At 36.5% G+C, this 12,636-nt stretch overlaps 1 protein-coding gene across 3 annotated transcripts in view; it reads left to right on the top strand.

Moving 5' to 3' along the window:
* The first annotated feature begins 319 nt into the window (after nt 1–319).
* LOC128223961 (FK506-binding protein 15-like) overlaps nt 320–12,636 on the top strand; it is a 34,652-nt gene continuing 22,335 nt past the window's right edge. For 2 of the 3 annotated variants that reach the window (XM_052933494.1, XM_052933492.1), the window contains exons 1-14: nt 320–471; nt 1,493–1,590; nt 2,399–2,471; nt 2,672–2,741; nt 2,935–3,009; nt 3,552–3,650; nt 3,984–4,205; nt 4,710–4,853; nt 5,829–5,972; nt 6,362–6,487; nt 7,434–7,635; nt 8,061–8,140; nt 10,304–10,373; nt 11,763–11,875. In XM_052933494.1, the coding sequence (XP_052789454.1) occupies nt 422–471; nt 1,493–1,590; nt 2,399–2,471; nt 2,672–2,741; nt 2,935–3,009; nt 3,552–3,650; nt 3,984–4,205; nt 4,710–4,853; nt 5,829–5,972; nt 6,362–6,487; nt 7,434–7,635; nt 8,061–8,140; nt 10,304–10,373; nt 11,763–11,875 (1,566 nt within the window). In that variant the 5' untranslated portion in view covers nt 320–421. The remainder of the gene's footprint in view (nt 472–1,492; nt 1,591–2,398; nt 2,472–2,671; nt 2,742–2,934; nt 3,010–3,551; nt 3,651–3,983; nt 4,206–4,709; nt 4,854–5,828; nt 5,973–6,361; nt 6,488–7,433; nt 7,636–8,060; nt 8,141–10,303; nt 10,374–11,762; nt 11,876–12,636) is intronic. The other variant, XM_052933493.1, reaches the window with a different exon arrangement.

Genomic DNA, 12,636 nt, shown 5'->3' with positions numbered 1-12,636 from the left:
ATTTTATAGTTATTCATTTCGCGAATTTATCATTGATTATCAATTTTTTTTATTTAAAATTCATACTAGCCATACCGAAGGGGAAGTAACACTGCACCGCGTATATGCTCAGAAACGTGAGAACTGTTGCCTGCTCTCGTTGGTTTCAGCTGTTAACATGATTTTTAACCTGACATGGAATTAGTAACCTTCTCTATTTTTGAAATTTTATCTAATATAGACATAAAACACGTTTTTTTTACATGTTCAAAACGTGTTGCTCGAATTCGAACTAGTCATCTAGTTACTGTTGTGTGCTACTTCTGTTAAATGCTAGCTCTGTACGTTTTGTCAACATCCCGTGATTTCTCATTTCCCTGTTGTTTCAAAATGAAAGTACACAGATTTTTTCGAACGATCCACTAAGTTTAGCGTTTGCAACATGTTTTTTGACAAAGAGGATGAAGAACAGGACTTTCTTTCACCAGGAGCGTAAGTACAAACTATCACAATAAATATGTATCATTGTTTTCACAAATCTTTTGGAAGGGGGAGGAGTTCCTTATCAAATTAAGTTGCTCGAAATTTATCAATGTATTCATGATCATGCATATATGATGATATCAAATTTATTGAAACGCATGCTGATGAATACTTAAAGTATAGTTTGTGGTGCTGATTTTATTAAGTATGGCAATGTTTAGTGTTCAGCTAAAGATTAATCATTAAGGAAGCAGCACCCTGTCTTTTTCACAGGCGGTAGTTGCATTAACATGACACCCTATTGCCACACACACTCCTTAAATAAATCAGTCTTTTTTTTCAAGACCAAAATTAATTGAAACATGATCATCTATCACAAATCCCTAAATATCAACCAAAAAATCCCCCCCCCCCCCAAAAAAAAACAAAACAAAAAAACTCCCAAACAATAATTATCCCCAACGTACAAAATACCGGATAATATATTCTAATCAAAGGTTGACATGTTACAACCCTCGTACAGACAATGGTGTTTTCGTAAAACTCGTAATTTTTAACCAATTGTCTCTTAACAACTTGCATTCTTCTCAGAACATAATAAAGTTTCAGAAAAAGTTCAACTTCAATACACTTCCATCAACAGAATGGATATTTCAAGCGCTAACTCAAAAAACCACTAGGTAGGCAGTTCATAATCACCATCGGAAACAACAACAACATTTCAGGGTGGCCATAGGGTGGGTCATGTCAACATCCGTTGTTGTTTTTTGTATCTTGAGTGGTCTTTTTTTGGTAGGACCATTCTGCCCTTTTGTTTTTAATTCAATGATAAATAGATACACAATTCAACCTAATACTTTTTTCCATGAAACACAATTGCTAACATTTTCTGTCAAATTCACAATGTTCACGCAAGTTCTTCACAGTCTGATACAATGTGCACTTTTCTCCTTTAGCACACTGTCCCTCTTCTGCAGCACCCTGTCCTTTTTGAAACCTGTCTCAAACCCAATTGTTGCGTGTATTTCAGGTCAAAGCTTGGTGCCCTGTTTGGAATGGACAAAGCTGGGAATAAAGGTGGAAACGAGTCCTTGACCTACACTGCTCCCAAACAACCCAAGAAGAAAGGTAAAAGTTGTTCTTGAAGATTTAATTGTTTGTGTCCTAATGGGAATATGATTTGCATTGATTGATGATGAATTAAACTTAAACTTCATCAATACTGAAGAATGATTTAATTTCAGGTAGTAGCTATTTGTTAGATTTTGAGAGGGCATTGTTCAATAATTGGCAAGTTTTTAAATTGCAGCAGGGACGGTTTTAATAAAAAAATCCTGATTAACAAACCAGTTCAAAATTTAACCAAAGTAATCAATAATGTTCATACATGTAGAACATTTTTAAACTTTACTCACATGTTTGCATTCATACTTATTAAGTATGAACATTTATCTAGCTGTTTTTCCTAACAAAATTACTGGTATGTTAACAGTAAGACATCATACATGTATATGTAAGCTTTTTTTAATTGATATTTTATGCCACTCAATATCAAGTACTCATTTGTATGAATTTTATGAAGTGTATGCTATGCATTTTTTTTATTAAAGCCGTAATTGTCTAGTAACTAAGGTTTCCACCCCTCAGCCAAAAGATTGTGGGTCCTGGCCCCACCAGGGGTACCTTCTCATTGCCCCTGAAAAAGGACATCATTACTTGTTTCTACCCAGGAATTGGAATTAAGAGTCTTTTATATCGGCTTTCAGCTATCTTTGCAATCAAGCCAAGATAAATTAGTATGTTGCAATTTAATGTGTTGCGAAACGGTAGTCTAAAGTCATGGTGTTGTAAATCTAGTAGTAGATTCAATTTACCTCTCTCAAGAAACTGTATCGTTCTTAAATAGCTATGTTTTTATTTATAAATTATTTTTTAGAGAGCACCCCTCCTGCTGGCAAGGGGGCAGCACCTGCAGTAGCCTTCGCTATCGCAGTACATGCTTATAAATAGTGAGTACCCACATAGAGAAACTTAAACATTAAATATAAAGTCATGTTTTTCTGGAATTAATCATTTAACCAGACTGTATGTTTACTTAGATGCATTCAGTTCTTGTTTTGATAAGTGTTAAGATATTGAAAAATTACAAAATCATTTGTAAGAATATATCAGCTTACATTAGAACGATTTTCTCCCTTGTTCATTACAGCATTGATGGGAAATATGCCAGCCAGGGAAAGTTGGGGTGTGCCATCCTGGCCAGCCATGCTGCATCAGAGGTACATGTAGGCCATGCATGAAAAAAACACTAAAATCATAACGGAGTCAGAATTATCATACTACATTAACTTTTGAACTCAAATAAAAATTTAAAAGTTTCAATTTTTATGAAATGCTTATTTAAGACAAATTATAGCTTATGATGCTCATTGATTGTGGCCTCAGTGCTCTTATCTCCTTCTATTTTCCCAGTATTCCATCCTGATGTACGTTACCCAGCAGCAGAAGGTCACCTCGGCAAAAATCACTGCAACCTTCTCCTATACAGTAAGTTACTCTCAGAGGTTAGCTAGTTGTAAAGAAGAAGAAAACAGTTCTTGGTTAAAGGGAATTAAAGTTATTAAAGTTGTGGCTTTTATTTTTTTCACTATTTCTTGAAATTAATGATGGCTTAAATAGTATATGCCAGGCCTCCCCAAAAAACTTACTAATGGGGATATCATACTGCAGTGATTTGTTCTTGGTACAATATATTGCCTCATTAAGGTCTCCTTGCAATATTTTTTGTCCTCGATATGTAAGACTGTTCCTATGAAGTAATAAAAAAGAGCATATTTCCTGAAATTAAACAAGGTCTTCACAAGACCTGCTCTAGCATACTATTTTGAATATTTAAAAGACAAAGAGTAATTGCTATTTTACTGTAATGAGTATATATCAAAAGTCTGTTATGTATATCTCATTTGAGTTGATTTTTGTAAGACATTTTGATAACTGATTTTTAACATGAGCTTTGCAAGGATTTTGAATTTTTAACTATATGTATAATGATTTAACTGTAGCAAATATTAACTTGTATTTTTGTTCAGACCCAGGAGAACAACTATGCCAACTTCTATGATGACGCAAGGCAGAGCTGGTCAATTCTCTTTGACAACGAGAAGAACGCTACAGACTTTGCCAAACATGTAACATATTTGAAAGCTTTATACTGCATACAAGTTTTCATTTTAAAATGTTGGAATGTTAATAGAAACTAATTATTTATTTAAGCCTTTTTACCATTAAAATATTTTCCTATTGCAGATCTTTAGGAAAGTAATAATGTTCTTGTGTAAGCAAATGAAAACAAATTTCAAACATTTATTTACTATTTACTATTTTAATATTCATATACTAATTGTTTAAAACTTGAATTGCTTTTATATATTTAAAAAAAAATTATAAAAGTTTGAATAACAGCAGTTAAAGGTCACCATGTATAAAAAGCACATCATATCACTTTCCTAATGTCTTTCCAGGTGTGCCTAGCAAAGGCACTGTCCACGGGTCCAGTTCCCACATCCATGGTAACGCAGGACCTGGTTGCCGGGGAGGGGGGTGCTCTAGAAACAGGTGACTCTGTGGAAGTACGCTACACCGGCTGGCTCCTTGCCAACAATACTTTTGGTCAGGTGTTTGACTCGAATGCCTCCGCAGATAAACTGTTCAGGTTCAAACTTGGTGCTGGCAAAGTGATCAAGGTGAGGTTATCAATGTGCAAAGTTTTGCAATGATGTGTTTTGTTTTGTTATCATAGTTGTATACAAAAAAAGAGGATGTCATGGTTCAAGTACACCAGCTATGGGATTTACATACTAAAAGGACTAGAGTAAGAATCTTATCAGCTTGTGTGTGTCTTCTAATTCCAAATAATTATGCCCTTCTTCAAAGAAGCTTGGGAATATTGCTAATTGCACAATCATGCTTGATAGTCTGTCCAAAGTTTTGTCTGATTGATAACTAGAGAACTCTTGTGCCTTATATCCATAGACTTGGAACTTAGATTATTTATGAACTGTAGGTGACACCTATTGATTTTGAGGTCAGTGGGCCATATGTCTAGGTGACCTTGAACATTATTACCATATGTTGTTTTATTGATAATTAAAGTATGCTTGGACCTATGGTCCTTAAACTTGGGTAGAGAAGTTGGTCATATGAGTGTTGTCACAGTATATAATTGCAGACCTTTTGCTGTATTACAGGGTTGGGACACTGGTGTAGTGGGGATAAAGAAAGGAGGGAAGCGATTCCTGGTTGTCCCCCCTGACATGGCATATGGTTCCCAGGGGATGGGAGGCAGGGTACCACCAAACTCTACACTATTATTCGAGGTGGAGGTGGTCAGGGTAGGTAATTGCTGCTATACATGTTCATTTACCCTGGCCTGTGTATGGTTCCCAAGGAATGGGAGGCAGGGTGCAACCCAACTCTAAGTTAGTCTTGGAGGTGGAAGTTGTTAATGTAGGAAACTGCTCTTGTCTTTAAATTAAATTCATGCTTGTCCCCTGGCCTGGTGTATGGTTCCCCAAGTAGTGGAGGTAGGGTACCATCCAACTCTACACTACTCTTCAAGGCAAGTTAATCAGGCTAAGTAACTGCTGCTAGACATAGTTGTCCCCTCTGTACTGGTGTACAGCTCCAAGAATATTGGAAGCAAGGTACCACCCAACTCTACACTATTCTGTGAGTTAGATCAAATTAGGTAACTGTTGTTATCTTTATATACTATACACACTTGTCCATTCTGGTTATGGAAAGCAGGGTACCACCCAACTCTACATTACTCTTCACTGTACAGGTGATCAGGGTATGTGACTGCTGTTGTCTTTATTAACCATACATGGTTGTCCCCCCTGTACAGGGGTGCAGTTCCCAGAGTATGGGAGACTTAGAAACATTCAATTCTCAGGAATATATCTTGTTTGGTGTCAGCTTTCAAGGTAGAAAAACCCACATTCTGAAAACCAGATGAATTTAGTATGTTTTAGTTTAATTCAAACATCATTTTTTTGGTGAAAATACATTGAAACATATTATACATACTTGTATATCATCATAATGATTTAGGAGAAAGCCGAAAGCTTATATCATTTGTATGGTTCAAAGATCTTTTATTGGCTTAAAGAATGGTAAATAAGATTACACTTTGCAGGCATGAACACAGTTACTTGGTATTTGGACAGCTTTTTTGGCCACTCGAGCTACCTGATTCGAGCAATTTGAATGCTCTACACTACTAAAGAAAGTGAAATGAAAGATAAATACAGGTTTCTTGGCAAATAAAAATCATTTCTTGTGCTAAGTTTGAAATCAATTTCTAGGTAAAACTGATTGGTCGAGAGTCAACCCCATCACCACACCCCACCCACCCTGCCCCAGGGGGCTCAGGAGATGGGGAAGAGATAGAGGAAGATGATGTGACGGTGAAACAGCGCACCAGGTCCATTAATGAGCAGCTGTCACATGTGAGTTATATAGGCTGCATTTCTTGTTCAAAGATAGGCATTGGAACATTTGAAGAATATTACAACAGTATTGGTCAATTTAAAGGAAGAAATATGTTGGTAGAATAGCTTTTTCATAAACAGTTCTGAATGAAATATATCTTTGAATAATCCTATGGTTATTCCTGAATTTTTTTTAGGATCAATGCTTTTTGATTAAAAAATAAGAATAACCCTTTAATTAATAATAGATTTTAGAAAAGTTACCAAAATATTGAAAAGTGTAGACCCTTCATTCTTACATGTATGTTTCCTACCTAAATACAATAAATGTAACCTTCAGTGATTTCAATATTTTCTACAAATATATTCTTATTTGCCTGAAACAGTCATTGCTACCCCTGTTTCAGTCACCAACCCAGGACATGAGCAAGGCCAAGCTGATCTCTCGTATGGCTAAGATGGGCAAGCCTATGTTGCCCTTGTCCGGAGCAGTACCTGCTGGGCCAGAGAGTGACCATGACGACCATGTACCGGTTAGTTGGCTTGTCTAGGGCTATGTAGTGTTTAGGTTCCCCTATGTTAAGATACTTTTCATGTCATCACTTTTTCAAGGGAGTTGTGGGGGGGGGGGGGGTCATATAGATTTGTCCTTGTCCATCTTGTCTGTCTGAGTGACAAAATCATGTTTTGCACATATCTACAAAAGAATATTAGCCAGTACTGGAACCTAACAGTTAATCAGCCTGGCATTTTTGTGTGGTTACACCCATTTAGCGCAGAGTTATGGCCCTTGACTTTAAATAGCCTTTAAAGCGCATTAAGTCTTGTGTGGTGCATTACTCCAAAAGTTTAATTGTGAGCCAGAGTCACAACACAAAACTTATAACAGGTATGTTAACCAGTATGTGTAGTTTTGCACCTGAGGTTTGGTGTGTTGCTTCAATCAATAAGTGCAGAGTTATACCCCTTGACAGTGTGATAATATGGCATATAGACCATACGAACTAGTGTCATGCAAATCTCCAAAAGAATGAGAGCTACATTCATGAAACTTTAACAGGAATGTTAACAATTGTGTGAAGTGCACCTGGGGTTAATGGTGTTGCTCCTTCAAGGAAGAGACGAATTATGGCCCTTATTTGCATAGATAGCAAGTGAACTAGAGTAGTGAAAATTAAGAGAAATGTTAACCAGCATGTTCATCTGGGGTTTGTTTATAATAGTCTGTTGTTAATGACACAAGTCATTATTTTACCTGTTTTTTTTAGATATGTATGAATTGATTCAACTTAATATATCTTTTATTTCAAGTGAACTTATTCAGGTGAAATAAAAAATGTTTAATAGCGCTTGAAAATGTTGTAAATTGTATTTCAAAATGCAGACAACATTATTATTATTTACCAGCTCAGACATTTTGAACCATGTTAAATTTGTTGTACATGTATTATTAAATTTGTAACCTTTCTACCATTTTAGGAGTCCCCAACGCCAATATCAGGCCAGGCAGCCAATCAGGGAGCCCCGTCCCCTGCCCCTGTCCATCAGCGAGTGACCCCAGTGGCCCAGCCAGCCCCAATTGTGCAACCCCAGCCCGCATTTGTTCCAGTGCAGCAGCCTGTGGCACCTGCCCAGACATTCACCGGCTTTACCAATCAGCAGCAACCGGCCTTCCTACAGAGTAAAACATTGTTTTGGCTGATAAGATTCTTTAAAGGGATGTTTATCAACCTGAATTATTAACAATTAAGCAGATAGATCTGGGTGTCTCAGATATTGAATGTTCCACCAAAAATACACAGACATACAGGCCATCCTATCAACATGTGTTCAACATGATATTCTAAGATTCAGACTTTTATTGGGAACTGATTTCACAGACACAATAAAATATTGCTTTTGCCATTTGAATTACCTTTTTCTGATATGAATTCACAAAATATTTGTACCAATTGTATGACTTTTACTCCGAAATATGAATTAAAATTGGTTCGTGCAATAAGTTTGTTGATAAGAAAAGGTTTCAAGAGATCCCATTGTACCAGGGTATTGTACAATCCTCCTGTACCCTGTTCTTGTGTATACAGACTTTATTATGTGTTTCAGACCTGCCTGTGTCCCAGCAAATGTCCATCTACCAGCCACAACAATCATACTTACAGCAGCAGCAGGCAGGACTACTACAGGTTGAAAGTTTGAACATACCCTTCTGAATAAGGTTTATTGCTATAAAAAAGAACACCATTTATAAAATATTAAATTACATTGTTTAACTAAGCTTTTATGAGATAAATATCACAACAATTTATTAAAGGAAGTTCTTAGTGGCCTGTCGAAACAATACAAACAATAACAAGATACACAATCTTTTATTTATATTAATATGCGATGATTCAGATGACTTCATTTAAGGAAGTTCTTAGTGGCCTGTCGAAACAATACAAACAATAACAAGATACACAATCAATGTCGGTCGGTCGGACGGTAGACCAAAGATTGTCCGAGTGATAACTCAACAATTCCTGGAGGTATGGTCATCAAACTTCACATGAAGATTGGGCCTGACCAGTAAATGACCCCTATTGATTTTGGGGGTCATCGGGTCAAAGGTCAAGGTCACAGTGACCTTTAATGGTAAAATAATTTTAAAGCTTGTCCGAGTGATAACTCAACAATGCCTGCACCCATGGCCCTCAAACTTGATATGGAGGTTAGGCCTGACCAGTAGATGACCCCTTTTGTTTTTGGGGGTCATCAGGCCAAAGGTCAAGGTCACAGTGACCTGGAATGGTAAAAGGTCGTCCGAGTGATAACTTGACAATGCCTGCACCCATGGCCCTCAAACTTGACTTGGAGGTTGGGCCTGGCCAGAAGATGGTCCCTATTGATTTTAGGGGTCATTGGGCTAAAGGTCAAGGTCACAGTGACCTGGAATGGTAAAAGGTTATCCAAGTGATAACTCGACAATGCCTGCACCCATGGCCCTCAAACTCGACTTGGAGGTTGGGCCTGGCCAGAAGATGGTCCCTATTGATTTTAGGGGTCATTGGGCCAAAGGTCAAGGTCACAGTGACCTTGAATGATAAAAGGTTGTCCGAGTGATAACTCAACAATGCCTGCACCCATGGCCCTCAAACTTGACATGGAGGTTGGGCCTGACCAGTAGATTACCCCTATTGATTTTAGGGGTCAAAGGTCAAGGTCACTGTGACCTTGAAAGCGAACTCGACAATTCCTGGACCTATGGTCATTAAACTTGACATGAAGGTTGGGCCTGACCAGTAGATGACCCCTATCGACTTTGGGGGTCATCAGGCCAAGGTCAATGTCACAGTAACCTTTAACGCAAAAAAGTTAACAAATCTTCTCCCACTGATATCTCAACAATGCCTGAACCTATGATCATTAAACTTGACATGGATGTTAAGCCTGACCAGTAGATTACCCTTATTGATTTTAGGATTCATAGAGCCAAAGGTCAAGGTCACAGTGATCTTGAATGGTGAAAGGTTGTCCGAGTGATAACTCAACAATGCCTGAACCCATGGCCTTCAAACTTGACTTGGAGTTGCATCTGACTTGTAGATGACCCCTTATGATTTAAGGGGTCATTGGGTCAAAGGTCAAGGTCACAGTGACCTTGAACGAAAAAAACTTGTCTGTGTGATAACTTGACAATGCCTGCACCCATGGCCCTCGAACTTGACATTTAGGTTTCTGGTGACCAGCTGATGACTCTGGATTTTGAGTTCATAGAGTCAAAGGTCATGGTCATAACACACTCTATCCTCACACTTTAATGGTCATAATCTTAAAACTGCCTTAATCGGCAACAAATCAGCTGTCATTTCGGTCCATGCATATTTCATTCAATTGTCCATATAATCCTGACAACATGGCGTTCATGGGGGGCATAATGTTTGACAAACATCTCTTGTTTATATTAATATGCGATGATTCAGATGACTTCATTCAAGGAAGTTCTTAGTGGCCTGCCAAAACAATGCAAACAATAACAAGATAAACAACTTTCAATTTATGTTTATATGCGATGATTCGGATCTGAACATATCCGAAGATGTTGCGTTCATTAAAAGATGTTCACAATGGTAAACATAACAATCATTTAAAGAATGGAAGTTGAGGTGTAAATATTTCTTCCTCCGTTTAATCAGTCCTTTGATCTTCTTTATGTTTAAACACGCACAAAAAGTAAGTATAGAATGTAATTAGTCAATTAATGCATATCTTAACTGTAAGAAATTGTTAAAACTTATCAACATAATATATTTTGCCTTTTATTTAAGAGAGAATTACAAAGTATCTTCTATTTGATGTTTATATTTTAGACTGGTTTCCAGCCAGGCATGACTCAGGCAGGGATGCCAGGTACCAGCCTACCTCAGTATCTTGTCCCAGGTACCCCACCCACTTTACCCCACCCATTTATCCATGCATTGTACCTTACACGATTTGAACTATAAACTAGCAGAACTAGCTGTTAGTTAACCAATGTTCAAAGATGAGAGCAGTATAGTGATGTAGGTGTCCTCCTTACGAAGAGAAACTTTATAAGCTATGCTTTCATTTCAATCCGATTCAATATATTAATGCAAATATTTAAATTGTATTTAATGTGTACGTCGACAATAATTATATATTATATATAGATATTAAATATGTTAAATAAAATATGTTTAAATCAAAATATGAATTTTTACTTTTCACAAGACTTAACTTGGATCAAACCCACATTTTATTTTCTGAGACAACATGATACATTACCTTTTCATATTGAATCTGCCTATATAGGGGTAGTTTTTGTCTAGCACATTTAAAAACAATATAACTCATTATTCTTGTTAAAATATACACTCAAATAAAATTCAAACATTTAATAGTGTCAATTTGATTTGAATTATTGTCTCTTGCACCAAGTAATTAATGAGACAAAACTGTTTACCTTCTGTACCTATTTTGGTAAAAAAGACCGAATTAAGTGTTGAAAGTTGCATAATATATAACTTGTATATTATGTAGCTTTAAAAACTTTATTTACTTGTATAATACAAGTAAAGCCCTTATTTTGTACTGCTAATAGCATAAAGTTTGAACCTGAAATGGATTTTCTATTTTTAAAGAATTTGCTAGTCAGAAAATAAGCATTTGTGAACATAGCTCTTTACTACCGACTCGATTAAATTCCCTTTGAACATTCCTTCTTTACCTTTGAAGAACTGGTTTCCCTCCAATGTATCACACATATATATCAGCATTTATCTAGTGGTGAGCTAGTGAAGAGCCGCAACTGTTTTTTTCCTCATATGTATCGGAATTCACCTTGTGATGAGCTAGTAAACAGTCTTAGCAAGTTTTCCTCAAAAATATGAAAACTAATCCAGTATCGTCAGCAACTCCAGTACTTTATTCTGTTATCACCACATTAGTTCCAGGGGAAAACTGACTGACAGAATCTCATTTTTATTAATATTAATGAGGTTGGGGATAAAACTCTTCTTCAAATAAAGTAGCATATCAAAATTTAATACTCTTCAACTTATGAGATTAACCATGATGTGATGCAGGAGTTTTGTTGCATAGAAAATAACACACAACGTAAGTGCATTGGCTTGGATTCTAATTTAACTGCCTCATTAATTTTTCATCATTATGAGATTTTCCTAGCTAACTAAATGCTTCTAATGAAATGATAAGCAATAAATTATCAAGAAAGTCAGATATAATTCTGGAAACTATTTCTCTTCAATATCGAAAAAGTTCACAACTTGCATTCATGTTGCATGGCAGGTATGGGCCAGGGCACGGACATGATGTTGCTATCAGAGACGAGACAACAAAACACCGAAGTGAGGCTCTCACTCTCGAAAGTCTCAGATAAACTTGACAATGTCATACAAAAGGTGAGGTTATATTTTACTGTCTACAAAATGCAGTGATATGATTAAAAGTGAGTAATATCATTGTGTTTAGTACCGGTAGTGATTTTTGAGATATTCACTGCAAAACTATTAGCCTTTACTGTTTCTCATAAAAAACACATAAGTTGACTGTCAACAAGATAATTGTCTTAAACTAACATAAACTTTCAGAATATCTCTTTTTCCTAACCATTTTGCTAGAATTTTCCTAATTTCTTAATTTTCTGATATTCCTTAATCTGATAACACTTGTGGGTACTAATTTCCGTATGGATTATAAGTATCGTCCATGGTCAAGAGTGTAAGATAGGTTCATTCCGACCCGAGCGTAGGGTGTTTTGTAAACCTCATATCCGCAAAACACCCTGTGTGAGGGTCGGGATGAACCTATCTCACACGAGCGGCTATGGTAGATGCTTTTTCTCCCACCTCAGTTAAAGAAAATTAAGTAAAAATGTATTTTTTTGCTGGAACTCTTTTGTGCTTTGTGAAAATAATTGCGTATGGATGTGTGATAATTCTTGGTTTTCATGGATATGCATGCAGTGATTCAGATTATGTTAATAGTCAAACCGGACTTGAAATAGTTCTTAGGAGAGTGAAGCATTATTTCTTGAAAGGTGCGTGAAAACTGTTTTATGGTGACATTTGAAGCGAGAAATAATTAATTAGCATTCTAAAAATTGCCACAAGACAAGGTTTTCATGATGCTACAGACGACAGTCTTCAAAAAGGGAGGTAAT

This window comes from Mya arenaria, chromosome 17, assembly GCF_026914265.1.
Source record: "Mya arenaria isolate MELC-2E11 chromosome 17, ASM2691426v1".
Classification (NCBI taxonomy): domain Eukaryota; kingdom Metazoa; phylum Mollusca; class Bivalvia; order Myida; family Myidae; genus Mya; species Mya arenaria.
This window is presented reverse-complemented; position numbering and strand designations above follow the sequence as displayed.